This window comes from Lemur catta, chromosome 8 (assembly GCF_020740605.2).
Source record: "Lemur catta isolate mLemCat1 chromosome 8, mLemCat1.pri, whole genome shotgun sequence".
Lineage (NCBI taxonomy): Eukaryota > Metazoa > Chordata > Mammalia > Primates > Lemuridae > Lemur > Lemur catta.
The window spans coordinates 12620487-12644762 of NC_059135.1; the positions used below are offsets into that span (position 1 = coordinate 12620487).

The window sequence follows — 24276 nt, forward strand, 5'->3', positions numbered from 1 at the left end:
ACTAGCTGATTTCCTAGGTTTCCTTGTACTACCTGTCACCACTATCCCACTTTGCCGTGAGGCATGGACCACCTGGCTGCCCCCAGGAGCTGATGGTTTTCAGAACCCTGGGCATGGTTGCCAAGTTTAAGAAAAACAAGGTAGAGGATGGAGCATCAGCTGTCTAGGTACTGAGAGTCAAAGCTAATGATTTCCCTTAGTATTTTTGTCTGTGCCTTCAACAGACACATCATGCAAAAACAGAGTGTCATGGAGCAACGCTGAGACTCTGGCGTTTGTGGTGGGTGGAGGGGGGGGCAGACTGCAGGCAGTTACCTGGAGTGGGTGTCTCACGCTGTGCCTGGGGAAGTCATTGTGAGGCGTCAGTCAGAAACGAGATGGGGGTTCCCCGCCTCTTGGCCTCTGCCCCGATTTCTTGGCACTTTGGCTGCCAACGGATTAAAGAAATCTTTTCAATCCTGTCAGAAATGACAACCTGGAGAGGAAAAGAATATGTTTCCAGCATTAGACAGAAGATTAAAACAACATCAAGAAGCAAAACCTTTTCCTATAAAAGAGCTTAAACATTTCCCTTGTATAAAACGTTCCAAGTTAATACCTTTGTCTCAGGGGTATAATTTTTCTCCTTGAATTTTTACAGCTATTTCCAGAATTTCACAGTCTGTTTCAAAACCCAGAGTTTTGCCCAGAGCAAAGTATAGTCAGCTGTAAGGGGAAGGATGGGAATGAGTGTGTGCTCATCTGGAGGGATGGGAAGGTTATTGCCTTCCAGTGCCAACGTGTGACATGAATTAAGGTAAACATTAAAAAAAAAAAAAAAGCTTGAGAGCTGTGATGCCTTTTAAAAAAAGCTAATGATTTTTTGGAAAGTTAAAGCAAAACGAATTTAATTGCTGAGCTGCTCATGGTAATTAAAAAATAATTCATCTGTTATAAATTGTATTTTTATGTTTTTCCAATGCAGAAAGTTTAGGAATTATGGAACTCAAATGATGAGAAATGTAGGTTAGATTTAGGAAGTAAATCTGAACAGAAATAATTCCTTTCCTTGGATAATAATATTTGGCTTTCCTGCTGGGGGCCCCCGTGGCATCCTGCAGTGACCTTCCTCCTGGCACTGACCACATCATTTAGGGTGGGGACATGGTGATTATCCAGCCTCTGTTCCTGGCACAGTGCCTGGCTCTCAATGTTTGGGATGAATAAACATATTTATGGTTACTATGCTATTAAAGGAATCCACGTATATAAAATAAAAGTTAGGGTAAGTTATATTTTTCATCACAAAAGAGTTTTTTAATTTACAAAATATAAGTCACACTGTGTCCCATTATAACCATTAGTAAATTACTTCTTTGAAGAAGAATTATATTTAGAAGAATGTACTTGTCTACACCTATTTAGCAGCACAGCTATCAGAATAGCAAATGACTCTCAAATTAATGTGTAGGGCACATTAGGGTGAGTGTTATGTTTACAACCTGACAACATTCTTACCGAAGATTATTCCATTTAAGACTCAACAGTACAAGAGTCTCTGGCTAAAAATGTGTCCTCAACTAGAACTTGTTTTGCCATCTCTTCCTTACTTATAGGAAGAAAATCCGGGCTGGGACTTCTGAGGCAGAAGAGAGGCAGTGCAGCAAGTTCCTAGGTTCAAATCTTCCTTCAGCCACTTCTTAGCTCTGAGACTTTGAGCAAGTTATTTAGCTTTTCTATGCCCTAGTTTTTTAATCAGCAATTTGGGGATAGTAGTCTCTTCTTCATAAGTTGGTTGCAGGATTAAATTAATTTATATTAAATTTTAGAACAGTTTATGAATTGTACATAGTAGATCCTCAATAAATATGAAAAATTATTACTATAATTATTAATTATAATTATTATAATTGCTAGTTATAATTATATGAAGAGTTATTATTGGAAAGCTCTCACTTTTTCTAGAGAATTTGCATGAATAAAGGAAGACTTAGTCTCTCAATGTCTTTTTAGCACACTCAGACTTTTCAGTAGAGCACATAATTTTCAGTGAAGTCAAAATTATTTAGATAAAATAGTTTCTTTTCATGCCCTAGCGTAAAATGTTCAAAAACAAAATGAAATAAAAAGACAAAGGGTAAGAGAAACCTGGCAGGCGGACAAGTTTTAAGAATTATTTTAAAGAAGTCATTGTATTCAGGTGGCCTGGCAGGCTACTGTAAACACTAAGAAACTAAGTAGGAAATCAGAACCCATTGTGGGTCAGCGAAATGGATGTCTTTTCAACTAAACAGATTGCTATCAGCCTAACGACTCATGTTCCCTTTCGCCTGGTCATTTCCTTTATACTGAGTGTCTGTTAGAACCACCCACTCGGGTGTTTCTCAGGATTATAGGTTTTTAGGTCAAACAGAAACCCTGGGAAACGCCTGAAAAAGCCAAACACAACAGTTAACTTTATGCACAAGCTGCATGAGGGCGACCCCGCGGCTGTTGTGTGAAGCAGAGGCTGCTGAGCCTGGGCTTGACTGAGCTGCTCTCCCTGCAAGTGCCCGGCCAGGAGCTCCTGCTGGTCCGGAGAGGAGGCCAGAGCCCGGCTCTCAGCAGCTGCTGCAGCCGAGGGGTTTCTGTCCTGCTGAGGGTTTTCGCCGGCTCCTTCATTCATTCCAGCAGCCTGAACCTCGGGCCCTCCACGCCCGCTTTCTTTGTAGTCCTCAGGCGGTTCCACCATGGATGAGACACAGGGGCCTCTGGCCATGACCGTGCATCTCCTTGCCAACTCGGGGCACGGCTCGCTTCTGCAGCGGACTCTGGACCAGCTCCTGGCTTGCATTTGCCCAGAGGTCCGTCTCTTTCTGGTGTCTGAGCGGGTCAGCCCGGTGAAATCCTATGAAAAGGCCCACCCCAGGCGATCCCGCTTCCCGGGGATGTCTGTCCTGCTCTTTCTGCACGAAAGCCTCGGAGAGGAGCGGCTATTTCGCGCCCTGGACTCCCTCCAGCGCTCGCCGTGGCAGTGCTACCCCACCCGGGACGCCCAGGGCAGGCTGTGTCCCTACCTGCTGGCCAATCAGGAGTTCTACAGCCTGGACAGCCAGATGCCCGTCTGGGGCGTGAGGCAGGTGCACCGGGGCGCGGAGATCCTCAGGGTGACGCTCTACTGCAGTTTTGATAACTATGAGGACGCCATCAGGCTCTACGCGATGATCCTGCAGAGAGAAGCCACCTTGCAGAAGAGTAATTTTTGTTTCTTTGTGCTCTACGCCACCGAGAGCTTTGTCCTGCAGCTCGCCCTGAAGCAGCTGCCCCCCGGCATGTCGGTGGACCCGAAAGAGTCTTCGGTGCTGCAGTTCCAGGTTCAGGAGATCGGCCAGTTAGTGCCTCTCCTACCCAATCCCTGCGTTCCCATCAGCAGCACGCGGTGGCAGACTCAGGACTACGATGGCAACAAGATTCTGCTTCAGGTATGTGTTTTGTCTGTATGATCTCATGGGTGTCTAGGGAGCTGTGTAATTTGACATCTGAATACGCCTAAGCCAGGGGTTCTCAAACTTGACTGTGCATTAGAATCCCTCCAAGCTTTCAAAAGTTCCCACCCCTGGCCGGGCAGAGCTGAATCTCTGGGGGCACCCAGGCCTAGGTATCTTTTTCAAAGCTCCTTCGATGATTCCAGTACGTGGCAGGGTTGAGAGTCACTGATCTAATAAAATCTCATCTGACCGATAAGAAAGTTCAGACTCAGTGAAATTATAGCTGACACAAGCACTTTGTAGTAGAATCAGCCAATGTGTCCTTTCTCAGCTTGCCTTTTCCTGTGCTGATCAACTAGATGCCAATCCTTTGTCCACTCTTTGGGCTCAGGAGTATCATAAGCTCTTTCCGTCTGGCCTAAGGAAGTTAAGGTCACAGTAATGTTTGGGGATGTTAAATTTGCAGTCCTGTTGACTCAATTTTTAAATACCTTGTATCACTGTCAAATTTTATCACAAATCATGTTGTTTAGAACTCTTTCAAAAGACAATCTTGAAATTAAAGCCTTCTTTGGTAACCATGCTATTGAAACCTAACAGAGTATGAGTGTATTTGATCATGACAGCTACCATGTGTGGTCTCTTGCATGTACGATGTGGCAGTGGAACTTTGCACTTAGTAGCTGTAGGACCACAGGTCTCAGTGTCTTCACCAGCACAGTGAAGTTCGTACAGTATGAGCATCTTCCCATAGTACAGTTACCATCCACTCTAAATGCCTTAACACTTATAAAGTCCATGGTTAAGAGAACACCCACAACTCAATTTTAGCTATTATTGTTCATATTATACCCTATAATAAAAATATTAAATTGTTAATTTTATTTAATACTTGTAAAAACCTAGTAATCCACTATTTTCCCCATTTTGCAGATGAGAAAACTGAGGTTTAGAGGGGTTCGGTTACTTGCCCAAGGCACATGTTATTCACAGGAAAATATTCTGTGGCTTCTGTCCTTGAGAAATGATCAGAAACCCTTTAGAGCCTGTAGGATGAAGTATAATAATAACAGGCTGCGAGGTGGGTTGTCTTTCCCTTCAGTTAATTTTGTTGTCATCACTTTGGCTTCTTGGTTAATAAAATATAAATCATATTGATTCTATATTAAATTATTTCTAAATTATTTACCTTCTTGCTCATATAAGTAGATAGGTCTGTTGCCTATTACATAACTTCCCAATTCCCAAGGCATCTAAAGTTTCTCTACCGTCTTAGTGAATCTCCAGAACTTAAAATCAACCTCAGTGTCAAACAAAAATTATAATATGTGTGTGCAGCAGGGGCACAGTTTTAATCATTCCTACTCCTTAATCATTCTGACGTTTTTACTTTGGAACCATAGCTTATACAACTCAGTTACTTTGGAAAGTTGATTGAAATTTGGGGAGTGTAGAAGAGTTTTTTGGATAAAGGGAAAACCCATGAGCGGTATGAAAATAGCCTTCTTTCCGGTTTGTTTTGGGAGTCTGGCCACCTCCCAGGTGGGAGCAGAGTGTTAGTACCTCATTCTCAGTGTCCCCCTTGGAGACGCCACCCCCTTCCTGATCTCTTGGGGAGCTCCAAACCTCATGGAGTTCTGCTTCTTCCCTCCAAAACGCACTTGGGTCCGCTCCCCTTAGTCTCCTCCCTGTCAATAAGTCTGAGCTTTTGCAAACAAAGTGGGGGATTGTCGTCTGGAAAATACTTGTGCTGGCTTCATATCATAAAAGTGCCTGAGGAAAGTGTACAAAGGCTTGGCTATAATGTGCCATAAAATGGCGGTCCCCAACCTTTTTGGCACCGGTTGCATGGAAGACAGTTTTGCCACGGATGAGGGTGGCTGGGTGGGGTTGGAGGCGGAGCTCAGGCGTGATGGGAGGGCTGGGAGTGGCTATAAACACAGATGAACCTTCTCTAGCAGCTCACTCCTGCTGTGCAGCGCCCTCTTCCTAAATTTCATGGGAGACAATTTTCCCACGAGATGGGGTTGGGGGGCGGCAGAGTTCTGCGGCCCAGTCTCTAACAGGCTGAGGACCAGGGCTTGGGGACCGCAGCCATAAAAGACAACTTGTAGCTACTCCACTCTTAGAATGCAGTGAATTTTTCAGGTAGAAAACCCAGCCCAAACTTCCTTGTAAGTAAGTAGCCCAAGCCTTAAACTGCGGGCTCAGGCCCCAACTTGCAGCTCTGCCCCTTCCGTCTTGGCCCTGTCCTCAGTCCCCCCCATGGAGTCCCCGCTGGCTGCCAGCAACTCCAAGGGCCACATGCATCCTTCATGTGGGCTCTGAGTGCCTCACCCCACAATGGCCCAATAACGTTTCTGGACTTCACTTCAGCCGGACTAGCTAGGATCAGACTCTTGTCTCTAAATCAATTATGACATTCAGGGGGATAGGACCATACGGGTTGATTTAGTCCTGTGGTGAAGTCTCTACCCTCTACAGTAGATTCTGTGTGAAGTTGGACTGTTCTGTGGGACTTTCAGCAGAGGTTGAGGGTCTCTGGGGAAGATCAGAGCGTCTCCCCTGACAAACACAAAGTGGCCCCAAGTGACTGGTGTCCACCAAAAGTAAGACAATGATACCAAAAAAAAAAAAAGAAAAGAAAAAAATAAAATGATACCTATTCAAGGAAGAACCATAACTACAAATTAACCTCTCCACAGACAATTCTTCCACAGGGCCAGGACAGAGGCATGTGTGCAGGGACCTGAGCATTTGGGGGCGATGGAGAAAGCTCTCCTGAGGAGCGATGCCGGGGCCTGCCTGGGCTGGACGGCCCAGCAGGAATTAGTCAATTGGAGACGGGAGCAAGGGTGTTCCAAACAGAAGAGACAGTGGGTGACAGCGTTGGTGGGGCACTTCCTTAGCAGGGCACATCCAGCAAACTGCAAACGGCCTGAGGTCCCACGTGGCTGGAGTGAAGGGAGGGGGTCGGGGAAGAGGATGGGCAGGTGGCCAGAGGCTGGACCATCAGGAACATGGCAGCCAAGGCAGTGGGGACTTTTTGGTTCACTCCTGTGTCTGGCACGTCTAGTCTTGTATGAATGAACGAATAAGTGTCTTGCTAAGTGGCTTCTGCTCCATCCTTATGTAATGAGCAGCTACTGATGGATCCTGTGAAGGGTGCTGCCATGTATAATTTGGGTTATGAGGGTCAAATGAGAGAATATACGTGGAGGTGCTTTGTGAAGTGGAAACTGCAGGAGACCACGCAGAAGCAATGAAATTATCATCTGTGTGTGTAAGAAGGTTGCCAGCTGTCTGCCTGAGTGCACACAGGGAGCAGTGCTTTTTCAGCACTACATCTTGTCATTGCAGACTATCTGATGCTTCTCAGAGTCTAGAATGTACGTTTTTGATGAGCATGATATGAAGGTATCTACTAGATGCTCAGTAAATGAGTGAATATGTGAATGCATGATCAAGTCAGTCCATGTTTATTCATTTCCCAAATATTAATTGAACACCTGCTCTGGGCCAGACCCTGTTCTAGGCCCTGTTCTCCACGTGGCAGTTTTAATCCTGCTGTCTCAGTTCTTAGTGGGTGCAAAATCATATTGGATTCAGTCTTCCCTTTCTCCACTTTAGGAGTCCCTCTGTCTTCCCCCTGTGTGTTGCCGCGGGTGGTGGTGATGGTGTAGGTGTGTGCTGAGGGCAAGAAGCACGGGCGATGGGGCCCTTTTCTCTTTAAACCTCCTGCAATGTAAACCCTGCCCTAAATCAAATCACCTATTTTGTCAAATCAACCGCATGCGGTATCTCTAGTCAGCTACCGGGGCTTCTCAGCTTTCCACGGCTGGGCACGTTTGTCCGAAGTTACAGTCTTTGTACTTTTTATAGGGTTTTTTTTTTCAATTTGCCACATTTATGATCCCTCTACCTTGGTTCGCCTGCTGATGCATCCCTCTCTTCGGTGCCCCTGGCTTAGGCAAATCCAAGTGTGTAGAATCCATGACTTTGGTGCCAGGCTTCTGGCAGAACTCTGAGTTTGAACTGAATTATCATTCTGTTTGATGTTCAGCAGGGGAAACTTCATAAATTAAAAGATAAAACCTCCCTGGAAGCTACTTGAAATGTCCCAGCGAAGTCTATATTTCATGACCCTGCGGGAGAAGAGACGACTGTGCCTTTGTTGACCTTGGGGTAGGTGTTCTGCACAGCACCACGCTGACCCCACAGTCTGGTGGGGAGCTGCACATCCCATGGGCACCGGGCAGCCTGCGGGGCAAAGTGACAGTAGATGGTGGTAGTAGATGGATGAAGCAATTTTAATATTACTTTTCAAGAGCATGAGATTTGTACCTCTCTAGTACTGAGGCTGGTTTTTCTATACTAACTTTGCAAGTCAGATTGCCGAAAATGTTCCAAAGATATTTGATACAATTATCAATCTTTTAAGTCATTGTGTATAGCTTTTCATAATCTACTTATGGAAAGCAGAGAGTTAATGTAACAAGATGATATTAGATATAACATTTAATGCACACTTAGATGTCAGGTTCCATGTTGCATGGTTTCATTATAAATAGCTCCATTTTACCCATCAGGAAACCGAGGCTTAGAAAGTTTAAATAACTTGCCCACGGTCACACAGGAAGCAAAAGACAGAGTCGGGTTTCAGACTCAGGTCTCTCTAGCTCCGAAGTTCAAGCTCTGAGCACACAATTTTTGTTTTTTTTTATAAAAGATTTTAATGTATAGTGTTTTGATTCCATTAGAATTTTAAGAAACATAGTACCTATGACAAATCCTTCAAAACAAGATAATTCAGCCCATCTTTAGATAATTTTTGTATTTCTAACTTTGTAGCCAAACTTGACACTTTTTCTTCTCTTCGAGTTTAATAATAGTTTCTCTGATGCTACTTTGTTCTCCACATCTTAGAAATATTTTTAATAAGAATAACTTACTGGATAAGGTTGCAAGCAGAATTTTTTTTTTTAAATTGCAGTATTACCAACAAATATTTGTTTTTAACTAGAGGTTACTTTCAAGCTTCTAATTTTAAAAAGCTTGTTGACAAGTATTTGGGGGATTTTTGCTCAAATCGACTTAATTGGTAGGATGTGCACATTCAAGCCCATTGTCGGATTCTTCACTCTGTGGGTTTCTCCTCCTCTGGATCTTGCTCTCCCATTTGTTTGTTTGCTTACTTGATAAGCTCATGGCATTTTGGTCTCCTCTCTGTTACCAGACAGAGGTAACAGAAGTAACTTCTCCGTCAGATTCAAACAAGCAAACTTTCCTTGACTCGAGAGCTCGAGTATCTTGCCTTCTTTCCATGCCGAGTCTCTCATTTGAGTCGTCTGCATTCTTAGCACCTTGAGTTGCCAACCTTCCTCTGTTCTCCTGCACTCTGACTTCTTCCTCCAGCAACAGGTGACACTGCTCTCTCAAGGGCCAGTGGTGCTTGAGGACAAGGCACCGGCAGTAGTGGTGCGTGTTGGCTGTCCTGCCTTTTTGCAATTCCCTCCTCTGTGGGCTTCCAGAACCCAGTTCTTTAAATTAAGGGGTTCACTCTTGCTAACTATTCCTTTACTGTTTTTTTTTTTTTCCCTCAAAGACTCCACTGTATCTTCCTATCCCTAAGTCAGGTCTTTTCAACCTTGGCACTATGGACATTTGGGGCCAGATAATTCTTTGTTGTGGGGACAGTCCTGTGCACTGTAGGCTGTTTAGCGGCATCCCTGGTCTCTACACATTGGATGCCAGCAGCTCTGCCCCCATAGTTGTGACAACCCAAAATGCTTCCAGACTTTGCCAAATGCCCTCTGAGGGGCAGAATCACCCCCTGTGGAGAACCACTGCCCTACACTGAAAGTTTCCCCCTAAGATTAAGGAATAAAAAAAATCACTTTATAGATTTGGTTATCACTTTGTTTAACTTAATCCTGCATTTGCACTTCCTCTATTTCTTGAGGTTTTAGCCCATTTCCTGTTCCCTATAAGACCATTCAAACATAATGTCTCATCCTCATATTAAATTTAATCCAAGCAAAACCTTAGTCATCATTTACAGCCCTCCCCACCTCCAACTTCTCTGGCGGCTCTGTTCATTCTTCCCCCACTTACCCAGGTCTTGAAACACCAGATACTTTTAAAGCCCCCTATTTTCAGAACCCCCATATCCAATCAGTCCCCAGCTGTTCTAATTTTCCTTTGGAGTCATTTCTTCTTCCCACCTTCCTTTTTAAGCCCACATAACTTCAAATGCCCATCATTGTTCCAGCATTTGCACCCTCCACCCTGGCTCCAGGCCCTTTGTTTCATCCTGTGCGTTGCTATCAGAATATATTTTTAAATGGCTGCCAAATGTATGCTCCTTCTCAGGTCAATAACGAAAGGCAAGCAAGTAACATTCAAACACACTTGCCTGGCCTTCAAGGCCCTTCACAAGCAGGCCTGATGGAGTTTGGATGTTTGTCCCCTCCAGAGCTCACGTTGAAATCCGATCCCCAGTGTTGGAGGTGGGAGGCGTTTGGGGCGTGGGGGCGGATCCCTCAGGGAGGGCTTGGGCGGTATCTAGTGACGAGTGAGTTTTCACTCTATTAGTTCATGCAGGAGTTGGTTATTTAAAAGAACGTGGGCATCCCCTCCCCTCTCTCTTGCTCCCTCTCACCTGTGACATGCCTGTACCCCGCTCCCCGCCACCACCTTGATTGGAAGTTCCCTGAGGCCCTTGCCAGAAGCAGATGCTGGCGCCGTGCTTCCTGTACATTGTACAGCCTGCAGAATTGTGAGCCACAGAAACCTGTTTTCTTTATAAATTACCCAGCCTCAGAGATTTCCTTTAAAGCAATGCAAAATGGACTAAACCCTAGCCCCCGCCAATGTCTCCCTTGCTGCCTTATTCCTTGGCCATCCCAGCCTGGTACCCTCCCTTTCTTTCCAGAACTCCAGGCTCACTCCTGCACCTTTGGTTTTTATTTTTGATTGTGGTAAAATATATAATATGACAAAACTTTACCATTTTAATCTTTTTTTTTTAAATTTCAGAAAACCTTTCTTTTCTAAAATTGTGGTAAAATATATATAACATTAAATTTATTATCTTGAACATTTTTTTAGTGTACAATTCAGTGGCAGTAAGCACATTCACAATGTTGTGCAACCATCACCATTATCGATTTCCAGAACTTTTTCATCACTCCAAACAAAATCTCTGTACCCATTAAACAAAACTCACTATTCTCCTCCTACCTCCAGCCCTTGGTAACCTCTATTCTACTTTCTGTCTCTATGAATTTGCCTATTATTGGTACCTTACATAAGTGGAATCATACGATATTTGTCTTTTTATGTCTGGCTTATTTCTACCTAGCATGATGTGTTCAAAATTCATCCATGTTGTGGCATTTATTAGAATTTCATCCCTTTTTATGGCAGAGTAATATTCCATTGTATGTTTATCTACAGCCACGTAGTGCCTGATATTCCTTATCCAAGATTTCTTTCATTTCCTGTTCAATTCTCCAACTGTAAGGCTCCAATCAAATTGCCCTTTCTCTTTGAAACCTCCTGGGAAGCCCAAGTGCACATTCCTTCCCATTCCTAACTAGAACAGTTAACACCGAACTCTTTGTAACACCTACTGATAATGATATATTTTCTCATTCTTGTGTCATATAATGTGGGACTTTACGACTCTCCCTCTCTTTTCAGTATTTCATTGTAAATGTTTATTTCTGGTTGAGTACTAGGCAAACAGCTGCTTCTGAAATATTTGTTGACTACTTGTTTTCAGGAACTAAATTTGTCTCTTTAAAGAAGGTATATACTGCAGAAGCCAGTTTGGCGTAAGCAAGCATGTATTTCATTTCATTTTCTCAACACATAGTTAATATGTTCCTTCTTATGTTCTTTATTAGCCATTTAAAATAAGAGAACACAGTCTTTCTGGAAGAAAGTAATTTATTTTCATCTTCTCTAGCATTTCTTAAGGGCTCTTTTTTTCTCATTTCTGAGTCTCTCAGATGTACTCCCTTGGATTCTATTAACTTCTCCTTCCTTCCTCTGCTCATTTCCCTCTCATTCTCCGTCACCTCTCCCAAAATACCCCACACAGCCAGACACCCCCCCAACACACACACACACACACACACACACACACACACACACACACACTTCTACACTCTCACTTAATGCTCTGGTTTACATTGCTGTGAAAGAGGCATTGCTCAGGAAGTTTCTTTTCTGCTGCTGTAGAATAGCAGGTTGACATCAGTGGTTTTGGCCAATTGATTAAAATAAGTACCTTTGAAAGGATCAGTTAATTGGAAAAGACTGGTGTCAACCCCTGAGCGAGTCTGGCACTGTTTGGGGGTTTCTTAGGATCCACAGAATTTGTTTCCATGCAATCATTTTTTTCCAGTGTTGGAGAAATCCTCTTTTGCTATCCTCTTGGAATCACTCTCAGTAAGAAACAATATTATTTTTCTCTTCATGATGTGAGTCTGCCCCGTAGTAGCTTAATCATTTTTCAATGATGTGTTTTCTCTTGCTTTTCGAGAGATTGGAGTCATAATGAGTGTCAATCTTCCTGCTAATCGTGAGAGTTGCTAATGGCCTTTGAACTTGAGAAACCTAGCTCTCAATTTGTAACATTTTACAAATATTTCTTAGAAAGATGAGCTTTAAATGATTAGCACTCTTACAAATGCATTTCAGTTTGTTTTTTGGCAAGCTTTATTCCCCCCAGGGGATTTATCTCAATCACTCAACATTATGTTTCTCCTGGAAATTCTTCATTCCAACAGCACACATCTGCATTTCCATGTTAACAATGCTGCAGTCACTTTTGCCATATGGTCTAAGGATCTTAGACTTCTCTTTAAAAAAACAGTTGACATCCCCCTCTGTTAAGAATCATTTAAAAATTGCTGATGCCTGGATTGTACCCCAGCCCAGTGAAATCTGAATGTCTGGCAGTGGAAGCTGTAGAGATCATTCAGCGTCTCTATGAGTGTCAGGGCGCAACGAAGACGGCTCCAGACCATAATCTCAGACTGAAGGAGGAGGAGAGACCCTTTTCCTTTCAAAGAGCTCCTGAACCTTTCCAAATCTCTGTATCTATTTTAGGGAAAGGCATGCGTGTTTACAGCAAAGATCATATAGCTAAAATCTTTGGCGTCATACAGCAAGCATATTGTTCTAAACAAATCTATTTAGCGATACACATTAAACTTATAATTATCTTGTTATTTCCTTGTTGTTCCTTAAGGCTATCAAGAAAAGGGCAGGGACCCAACATCAGTGACACTCTCATGCAGTCCAAAGCCTGCTGTATGCAGCTGGCTGATAACAATCATATCCCAAGTCCTGTTTGCAGGACTGCCAGATTTCCACCTTTGTCACAGTCCCTTGACCCAGGCCTTTAGGCCTTTACTAAAACCCTCTACATCTCCCCCTTTCTTATTATGATCAAATTGTTTTTGATGGTAGATATTGAAGGCCACATAAGCATCCAGTTTCTGCTTGTGTACAGCCATGCGGCGAGTCATAGAAATCAATTGTTTGCAGATTGCTAGAAACAGAAAACAAAAGAGTATGATAATTCCAGCCATGACCCAAATTCTAATATTAAGTCTTGTAAACGATTGTCTGGGGTCTAACCAAGCAAAGCTATCTTGTAGCTTTTGTAAAGTATCTGTTTGTAAATTTGAATGGAGTTGTTGTATTTGATTTTGTAGTTAATTTTCCAATTGTAGTACTTGAGATTCTGAATGAGATTTGAAGGCCCCCTGAAGATTAGATATTACTACTTTCAGAGGATAAGCGGATTTGTTGTATGGTAAGGGTGTAACGCACTGTGTGGGATATTCCCCATCACATTGCAGGCCTTGCTGAGTAATAAATGCTTATTGCTGGTCTCCGACCCATTCTATAGCCGCTTCAAGTGCTTGTAGTCTAGCCAATATCCCTTTATCAATTTCAGTTTGTTCTTGCTTTTGATGTGTAATGTTTACTAGGACTGCTTCCACTACGGCTGCCATGTGTATTGACTCAGTAAGAGACACAGCAGCCACTGTCGCAGTAGCAAGAATAATAACAGCTGAAACTAAGAAAGCAATAAGAGTAGCCAGGAAGCGTTTGGGTCTAATTTTTGGTAAGGCAGATTGCAAAACCTGTAAGGAAGATTCTCCTTGCCATGTCCTTGTTAAACTAACAGGAATCCAAGCTTGTGCTCTTCTTTTTAACATTAATATGTAAGTGATATTAAGATTAGTAACATTTTGCAACATAATACAAGAATTATACCAAGAAGGACTCTCACAAGAGATATTATAATAGGTATTAGGTTGAGTTACATTAGGAGGTTTTTGTCCAAAAAAGAAAACATAAGGGTGAGTGGTATAAATTGTCACTGAATCACTGACATTATTGTTTAAAGACAGTGTATAGATGCCAGTACTATTAGTATAATTGCCATGGGATGACACATGATTAAAAAATGGCAATCCCATTCTCCATATTTTGGTGTGGATATGACTCATATGAACACTGTCCGTGAGTTGAAGAACTGGACCTGACAATCCAAGTTCACTCCAAGTAATGGAATGGTTAGATGGGCTGCCGAATTCCAATTCTCTACCCAAAGAATGTCATTTCCCGTGGGGTCCCCAATCCCATAAAGTTCCATTATTAAACAAAGTTAATCCTCTGGGATATTCTCTTCTACGTGGGGCCCATTGTACTGAATAAAACTTGTATCTCCAATCTGTTTTTTGGTCTGCAAATGGGCAGGTCAGGAGTAAAAGTTGTAACATTGATATTTGTGGTTGTACTTACAGTTAAAGCAGAGATAAAGGTTAAATTAGCTGTATGGTTGCCACTCTTAGGCTGGTAATATAAATATTCCTGAGGAATAATTTGTATACAACCCTGAACATTTGGTAAGGTGGAAAAACAAATAGGAGGGTAGCTGGCAGTAAATAGTATGAAGTCATTATTATGTAACCATTCAGTATGTGATGTTAATGGTACTGATGGTGGTAGCCAAATGCCACCAGCCCACCCTGTGTCATTAGAAGACAAAGGAGGATCTACATCCACCATGTAAGCACATGAAATAAAGGTGACTCTAATAAACTGTGGTACCTGCTGAAGACAGCAATGACCATCCTAAAAGGAGTAGAAACCATTGTCCTACCTGTTCAGAAGCCTCACCTATGATGGCCAAATATACCCCAAATCGATTTTCTGCTGTCGGAGCAGCCCCAGCCTTTCTAATTATTGTTACCACCTTTTGATCAAGCCTCTTCAGTTGTCCCCAGGTCACGTCAGAAGCTTGTCTCGTCCTGGTCAACGTTGTCCTTTGTTGTTCCAGGGTCAGATTCATCATTTGCAGGATGGGTTGTCTTGTGTTTTCCAGCTCATGGTATAGCTTCACCCTCTTTGTAGGGACCCACTCTGGACCTGTTTCTCGAGAGACACAAACTGCACCTCAACTCCATGTTAATATCGGAAAAGATCTTTGCCATAAATTATTAACTCAGTCTTTAACCAACACTTTCTTTTGATCTAATTGATTAAAATTATGTTTTCCCAATCTATGATCCATAGCAGTATAGCCATCATCTCCAATATTAAGAAAATTCAAAGTAAACAAGGCTTTAGCTATCTGTTCTCTAGGTGACAGTCCCTTGCTCCCCCCTTTTTTGTTTTAGTAGATAAGTTTTTAAAGTACGGTGTGCACATTCTACTAAAGCTTTCCAGGAAGAATTGTAGGGTATTCCTATGATATGTTTACTTTTCCAATTTTCAAGGATAGAATTATATTTTCTCGATAAGTAGCAAGGGCCATTACCCATTTTGATAATTTTAGGTAATCCTAAAACTGTGAGCGTTTCCAACAATGTTGGACAGCATGATGGCTAGTTTCCCCTGATAAGGGCGTGGCATGAATGAAGCCTGAATGTGTATCAGTAGTAACATGTGTGTATTTGAGACGTCCAAAATAAGGTAACTGTGTAATGTCAGTTTGCCAAATATCATCCGGCAACTGCCCTCGTGGGTTCACTCCGGGACCCAGTGTAATAGGGGACAAAGAGAATTGTTGACAATCGGGGCACGTTTTATTGATTAAGTTTTGCTTGAGTTAAAGTAATGGGATAAAGTTTTTTCAATGCCTTAGCATTTTGGTGAAAGAAGTCATGATCTATGCATGCCTGCTGAAAGGCTGTAGTATCTTGGGCAAGGAGACATAAATAGAGCATGTAAATTAATAAATAAATGTAATGAAGTTTTATTAGGTATGTCCTTAATGAAGGAGGTATCAAGGTTTTGGAGAGCATGTACAGCGTACTGAGAATCACTAATAATATTGATAGGGATGTTAGGAAAGGTATTTAATGCTAGTATTAATGCTCCAATTTCAGCTTGTTGAGTGGATTGGAAACCTTTTCTTATATAAGTAATTCCATTTGGCATCTTTCCATGCTATGGCTGCTCTGCCTGTTTTGCCAGAGCCATCTGTGAAGATGGTCTTAGCACCTGTGACAGGAGTAGATTGTAAAATATTAGGCAAGGTGATAAGAATAGTTTGAGAAAACTGTAATAATTTGCATGAAGGATAACGAATTAGCAATTTTCCAAGATAATCTGAAAGAGCACATTGCCAATTTAAGTCTTGCAATAATAAGGTATCTAAATTTTGTTGGTTTAAAGGAACATATACGCGTGCCGGGTCATAACCCGAAAGCTGAATGCAGCGTGCCCTTCCCTTTTGTATAATATGAGCTAACATGTCTGTAACTTTATTAAACGTTTTTTTATAAGTGTGGCCTAAAAATATCCATTCTAAACAGTGTACTCAGTTATAAACTGTCCTAACAGGCCAGATGGGCTATGTTTGGTATTAAAGAGAAAAAGATCAGTGGGATAAGATGGGTTAATTCTAGATAAGAAACAATCTTGTAATTTTTCCTCCACCAATGATAATTCCTGTAATGCTTGTTCAGAGAGAGAACGAGGGGAATTTAAGTCTGAGTTACCTTTTAAGGTGTTAAATAAATGTGTTAATTCCCCTGTAGAAATACCCAAGATGGGACATACCCAATTTATTTGTCCTAGCAGTTATTGTAAAGAGTTTAAAGTGAGAGGCTGAGGAACACTTATTTTTGTAAATTATGGGTGAATGCTCCTGTGTGTTACAATATAATCTAAGTATTTCCATGGACCAGAAGTTTGCACCTTTTCCAGTGCAATATGTAACTCTTGTTCACGAGTAACTTGGGTTACTTTCTTATAGGCTTGTTCAACTTCCCATGTGGTAGCTGCAGCAAGTAAGATATCGTCCATATAATGGAATGTTTTTGTGTTTGGAAACATCTGTCTGACATGCTATAGGACCTTATGAACAAAATATTGATGGATAGTGGGGCTATTCATCATTCCCTGAGACAGAACTTTCCACTGATGTCTGGCTACTGACTCTTGATGGTTGATTATAGGTACCATACAGGCAAATTTTTCTTTATTGTCAAGATGTAGGGAAATATTAAAGAAACAGTCTTTAAGATCTATGACTATTAATGGCCAATGTTCTGGGATCATAACTGGGGAGGGCAGTCCAGGTTGTAAAGGGCCCATAGGTTTCATAACAGCATTAATAGCTCTAAGATCATGTATTAACCTCCATTTTCCAGACTCTTTAGGTATAACAAAGATAGGAATATTCCAAGGACTATTGGATTCTTCTATATGATCAGTTTTTAATTGTTCTTGGACCAGTTCCTTGAGATGTAAAAGTTTTTCAGCTGCAATGGGCCACTGCTGAACCCATACTGGTTTATTTGTTTTCCACTATAGTTTTAAAGGCTGGATTAGAGCAGTGGCCCCTCTTAGAAAGGGGAAATAGAAAGCTGTAGTCCCCACTGTTGAAGACAATCTCTTCTCCATAATGAGAAGGGAATATTCATAACAAAAGGTTGGATATTGGCCCATTCACTTCCTGGCCCTTCACAGGTAAGATGAAAGGCACTTAAATTGGGTGTTTGATAACCCCTGACACCTTGAACCATAACAGGGGCATTAATCACAGGCCAGTCTGTAGGCCAATATTGAGAAGCTATGATAGATTTGTCTGTTCCTGTGTCTATAATTCCATGAAGTTGTTTTCTTTTAATAGTGACTATTAATTGAGGCCTTTGTGTAGTTCCTGGAGCAGACCAGAATGCAGTGGAATCCGAATGACCCAATCCCTCACTGTTTCTTTGTTTATTTTGTGTATTGCCCTGTAAGTAAGGAATTAAAAGGAGCTGAGCTATTCGTATTCCTGCTGGTAAAACATGAAGGCCTACAGCTTTTACCATTACTTTGATTTCTCCATGGTAATTAGAGTCAATTACTACGGGTAAAACTTGTACTCGTTTTAAAGACCAACTAGATCTTCCTAATAATAACCCAAAAAATCCTTTCCGGAGTGGCCCAAAGGTTCCTGTGGTGATAAGGTACACCTTGTCTTCTTCCTTAAGAACTATCTCCTCTATTGTTGAGAGGTCTAGCCTGGCACTACCGGTGGTTGCTGCAGAGAGATCAGCAATGGTATTTCGTTGGCCAGGGCTGGAGGAGCCTGACTGGCCAATGCCCCCCAGACATTATTCAGGGCACTGGAGGGAGCGCCCCCCTTTCAAGTTTCCCTGTATAGGATTACCATCCTTCTCAAATTTAGATCGGCACTGATTAGCCCAACGTTTGCCCTTTCCATATTTTGGGCAGGTTTTAGAAGGCTGTTTTTCTTTCCCAAAATCATTCCTTTTACTATTGTTCCATGATTGTTTGCAATTTTTTGCTAAATGGCCAGATTTCCCACAATTATAGCAAGCACCTCCTTGCATCATGGTGGCAAAGGTTTGAGCTAGATGAGTAGTAGTGCTGAGGTGTTGAAAGGCCTTAATAAAAGCTCCTACATCTGAGGAGGAGGTACAGATGGGAGCTAATGCTGTTTGACAATCCTTATTAGCATTTTCATAAGACAATTGAGCCAATTGTAGGATGAGAAGCTTAGTGGTGTCTTGTTTAGGCACTTGTCTTTCCACTGCTGTTTGCAGTCTATTGATAAAATCAGTGTAAGGTTCAGTAGCGCCTTGTCTTATAGTAACAAATGATCCCTGTGTTTGACTAATAGGGATACGTTTCCATGCTTGAATGGCTAAGGCTGAACACTGAACACATCGTCTAGCATCAGCCTGAGCCTGAGCTTGAACTGTAGCATAGGCGCCACTGTCTTGTAACATTTCGACAGTAACTGGTATTCCATGATCTAAATTTTGTAAGGATTGTTGAAGAGCTAAGTCATTATAGTCCATAAGCCATACTGTATATTCTGCTGATGAAACTAGGACACCAACTAATGTTTTCCGGTCAAAAGGAGTCATTTCATAAGTATTTCCCAGTGCCTCAACCACGCCGGTGGTAAATGGAGATTGAGGCCATTTTCTCGGATACTCTTTTTTAGTTCCTTAAACACAGTAAAAGGGAGAGTTTCATGTTGTCTCCTGTTATTTCTCACCTCAACAGGGAAGGCAGCCATAAAGGCGTCAGGGTCTCCTGATTTGAACCCTTCTATCAGACAACCCTCGATCAAGGAGGGTCGTGGCCCCAAATTAGTTTCTGAAAAAACTTTAGGGGGGGTGAGGTCCAAGGAGGCGGTTCATAGTAAGTTCCTCCTGACAGTGGCACAGGGGGCGGTGGGTGAGAGCAGGCTGCAGGGGCAGATGGCTGTGATTCATCCTGCTCTTTTAATGGCGGTGGAAATGGCAGTTCCTTTTCATCTGACTCATCGGAATCAAAAGACATTAGAGGCTCAGGCTTGTCAGTAGGGTCCCCTGCTTCTTCATGAGGCGCCCCCTCCACTTTCGCAGAGAGGGGGCGATCCGGATCGTTGCGATCTGTCATGTATAATGGATAAAGAGCACTGCGTACTAAGCTCCGGGTTGTCAGCAGAGTGACATTAGTCATAAAACCCTGCTCAGATTGTCTCTTTAAAACTCGTCCTACCTGTTCCCAGAGTTCAAGATCAAGAGTGCCGGCACCTGGAAACCAAGGGCAATGTTCACGAACCGAAAGTAATGGTGTTGTAATGCTTTCGGTTCCACTTACACTCAATTGCTTTTAATTATTGTTGTAAAGGCTTAAAGTACAATTTCTGTTCTTTAGTGAGTTCCTGACCCATGACTCAAAATTAAATGATAATATCCCCTTCTAGTATTACACATGTCGGCCCCGTCCTCTATTATGGAGTCGGGACTGTCCCTTACCGCGATTCCGTTAGTCCGTCGAAAATTCTCCACGTGTGAATTGGCCGAATCATGTCGGGGTCACCAATTGTAGAGATTGTCCAGGATCTCTATGAGTGTCACGGTGCAATGAAGAATGCCCCAGGCCACACTCTCGGGCTGAAGGAGGAGGAGAGACTTCCTTTCAAAGAGCTCCCGAACCTCTCCAAATCTCCGTATTTATTGCAGGGAAAGGCATACGTGTTTACAGCAAAGATCATATAGCTAAAATCTTTGGCGTCATACAGCATGCACATTGTTCTAAACCAATCTGTTTGGAGATACACATTAAACTTATAATTATCTTTTAATTCCTTGTTGTTCCTCAAGGCTATCAAGAAAGGGCAGGGACCCAACATCAGTGACACTCCCGTGCAGTCCAAAGGCTGCTGTATGCAGCTGGCTGATAACAATCACATCCCAAGTCCCGTTTGCAGGACTGCCAGATTTCCACTTTTTTTTTTTTTTTTTTTTTTTGAGACAGAGTTTCACTCTGTTGCCCAAGCTAGAGTGAGTGCTGTGGCATCAGCCTAGCTCACAGCAACCTCAAACTCCTGGGCTCAAGCAATCCTCCTGCCTCAGCCTCCCGAGTAGCTGGGACTACAGGCATGTGCCACCATGCCAGGCAAATTTTTCTATATATATTTTTAGTTGTCCATATAATTTCTTTGTATTTTTAGTAGAGACAGGGTCTCGCTCTTGCTCAGGCTGTTCTCGAACTCCTGACCTCAAGTGATCCACGCGCCTTGGCCTCCCAGAGTGCTAGGATTACAGGCGTGAGCCACCACGCCCGGCCAGACTTCCACCTTTGTCACTGTCCCTTGACCCAGGCCTTTAGGCCTTTTCTAATATTCTCTACAGGAGCCAGGCATCACAGTATTTTAATGGTCCCCAAGTCGTTCCTCTGTGCAGCAAGGTTTAGAACAGACGTTTCTCTGTGGGTTTGCAAAAGGGCCTGTCTTGTGGTACAGCGGCATCCATTCAACAGCGCCCCCTAGAGAGAGTTTCCGGTCGGCAGGAGCCTTCCCAGCGCGAGGTGGAGGTGTGGCTCAGCAGCAGCACATCTGCGACAGGGTGGGGAGTTCGGGCAGGGTAGCTCTCTAGCGAGCTGGCTTGAATAGAATTTAGAGATTCTAGAGCAGTGGTTTTCAAACTGGGTTCTGAGAAGCCCTAGGGACCTGGGAGGAGGAGGAGGGGCTAAGGTCAACCCAGAAGGCAGGGGCTACCCCTGACCTTCAACCAGGGCTGCTCCAGTTGAACTGTTTCATATTTTGGGCTTCCAGGTAGGATATTGTTTGGATAAAACCTTCTTATTCTTAAGAGGGGAGGAGAGAGAGGAAGAGAGGGAGGGGAGGAGAGGAAGAGGGGGAAGAGGAGGGGGAGGTGGAGGGGAGTAGGGACGGTGGTGGGGACAGAGGAGAGAGAATGAGAATCATTGATAGAGCAGAGGTTGGCCAGCTCTGGCTGGGGAGCTAAGAATAGTTTTCCATTTTTAAGTGGTTGGGAAAAAAATGTACGACTCATGAAAATTATATGAGATTCAAATTTCAGTGTTCATAAATAGAGTGTTATTGAAACACAGCCAGGCCATTCATTTTTGTATAGTCTGTGGCTGCTTTGCGGCAGAGTGGCGTAGTCGGGATAAAGACCACGTGGCCGGCCAAGCCTCGGATATTTACTATATGCTGCTACACAGAAAATATTTGTCAAATTCTATTCTAAAGAATCAATGGACGTCTTTGGTTTTTTTTGTTTTTTGTTTTTGTGGTTTGGTAATTAGTCACTTCACCATTTCCATCAGAGAGAAAATTGGAAGAACATACATGTGTATCATATACACAAATACTGTGTTAATACGTATGGTAATTTACTCATTTCTAGACCTGCTTTCTCAGTGTCCTGATTTATATCTTCTTGCCTTGTGAGATAAATACATACTGTTTCCCCCCTCCTCTTAAATAGACTTTAGTTTTCAGAGCGGTGTTAGGTTTATAGCAAAATTAAGCAGAAAGTGCAGAGAGTTCCCATGTACCCCCCTGACCCCACACACACACAGCCCCCCCAACTATCAGCATACTCCACCAGAGTGGTACATTTGCTACAACTGATGAACCCACACTGACACATCGTTATCACCCAAGGTCAGTAGTTTACATTAGGGTTTACTCTTGGTGGTGTACATTCCATGGGTTTTGACAAACGCATAAGAACATGTATCCACCATTATAGTTACATGCAGAATAACTTTACGTCCCTAAAAATTCTGTGCTCTGCCTATTCATCCCTCCCTCCCCTGCCAACCCCTGGCAACTACTGATCTTTTTACTGTTTCCATAGTTTTGCCATTTCCAGAATGTCATAGAGTTGGAATCATATACAGTATGTCACCTTCTCAGATTGGCTTCTTTCAATTAGTAATATGCATTTAAAGTTCTTCTGTACCATCCTTTTGATATTTGATTAAACAAAATCCCTGGGCCAGGCAGGGATGGATCCTGAATACCAATTTCAAAGGGCTGTTAACAAGATGGAGAAAATTGTCTTTTCCAGAAATACTTTTGGGGAGAGTGTTGTGTATGGGATAGGATGTGAGGCTTCCAAGAGTCCATGTCTGGAAGATGGGTTGGTGAACTCCAATCTGTGGAGGGAGAGTATAGTCAACTGCAGCTTGGGAGTTTTGCTTCACTTGCTGTAAATTTGGAACCAAAGTGGACCTGCCAGGGATCAAAACACCAGAGCTTCCATATAAGTGTTCTGCTGGTCTGCTTCTTTGTTTTCCCGCACAATACCAGACCTCTACTCTAAATAAATGGTGCCCCAAGAACTTCAAGACTATTGCTTTTCAAAAGGTGCCAAATTATTATCATGCCTGGAGTGCCTGTATGTCTTAGAATGGCTCAAGATATATATCGTTATTAGCATGATCTAAAAGGAGGACCACCAGCTTTGGAAGATTGAATTCTTATTCCAATCCTTATCTTGACTATACTGTTTTGTGATTCTTTGGTTTTCTTTTTGCATAGTTGGTACTATATTGTTTATAACATCGAGTGAGGTCATTGAATAACATCTGTGAACATCTTTGCATTGTTTAACGACTTGATCTACCAGAAGTGTGGTGTTACCAAGCGGCCATTTGATTCCCTGAAGTCTTAATTTAGGGAGCCTGAGAGAGATATTTAGAGCTGATGCTGATTATACACCTCATAATTAGATAGAATTGTCACTTCTATTCATTTTAACCAACTTTTACTGAATGTCTGCTATGGGCATGGCATGGAAAAGGGTGAATGAGGCATGGTCTGCTCTTGGCACTTAGTTAATGGAAAACATGTTTAATTTGTTCTTCCTTTCCTTGTCCCATAGGTCCAGTTGAATCCAGGAGTTGGTGTTAGGAACGGAGAGCTTTCTTTCCCGAATGGTACCGCAGGAGCTGACATGCTTCTCCAGGGCTCCAGGCAGACTCCTATCTCTGCAAAGAGGACCCTAGAACCAAGGGGCCGGAGGAGCCGGGCCAGGAGGTTCCAGGTGCATTCTTTGGAGCTTCCTGAGCCCAGTGGGAGCCCAGTAGCAGTTAGCTCTAGTGGCACTTTGTGGAAACACCCCGGCTGGTCATTCCAGGCTAGCAGCCCCCCCACAAGTGCCCAGCTGCATCTGCCTTCTCCCCACCTTGAACCCGGGGCTAGAATGAAGGTGCTCAGCTGGGAAAACAGCTTTCAGAAGCTTGAGGAAGAGACTAATGTTGACACTGGGTTCACTGCCATCAATTCTGAACCTGGGCAATCTTTTTTGAGCAGGTTTCCAAGAGATTTGCAGACCAGCCAGCCAGCACCCTGCTTGCCAACCTCTTCCGTAGGGGTGGCTACCTCCAAAACCAGCAGAGTCCTTCAGGAAAGAGTCTATCCCTTATCACTGGCTGGACAAAGGGTCATTGATACAACAAAGATAACCTCAAAATGTCCCCTTCCTCTGCAAGTCCAGGGTAAAGAAAAAGAAGAAGAAGAAGAATTCTTTATATAGTATAAAACAAATGTGGTTTTCTAAAACACAAGATCAGATAGAATGTTCTAGAAATGGAACACTGACCCAGAATCAACCTGTTTTTTGCTCTTCTGAGGGGGCCCAAATGCTGTGCTAGTGCTACCCATGCACAGATCTGTATTGTTTTTTTTCAGATGTTCAAAATCTAAAGGTGCTGGGAGTGATTGTTTATTTACCATCAAAGTCATAAGAGAACACAACCAATGCACAAGAACAAAGCCCAGTGCTTGTGTTCCCTGGAGGTGCACTAACCCCACTGGAGGTGTTGAATTCAGCACCTATCAGGATAATTGCATTGTATGCAAATGAATTGGATGTGTTATGCAATGCTGATTAGTGTATGTAATTTGGTTTTAATTTTTACTTGGGTTGCATAGCTCATCCCCCTGGACAGGATGGACTACTATTTATTCTTTAGTGCTTTTTAATTTTTATGTGACCTCCTTTGGTAACCAGGCACTGTTCATCAC

At 42.8% G+C, this 24276-nt stretch overlaps 1 protein-coding gene across 1 annotated transcript; it reads left to right on the forward strand.

Annotated features, from left to right (window-relative positions):
- The first annotated feature begins 2332 nt into the window (after positions 1-2332).
- Positions 2333-24276, forward strand: FAM124B (family with sequence similarity 124 member B). Its single transcript, XM_045559099.1, has 2 exons — positions 2333-3440; positions 23132-24276. The coding sequence occupies exons 1-2, from the start codon at positions 2709-2711 to the stop codon at positions 23783-23785; spliced, it is 1386 nt and encodes a 461-aa protein (XP_045415055.1). The 5' UTR covers positions 2333-2708; the 3' UTR covers positions 23786-24276.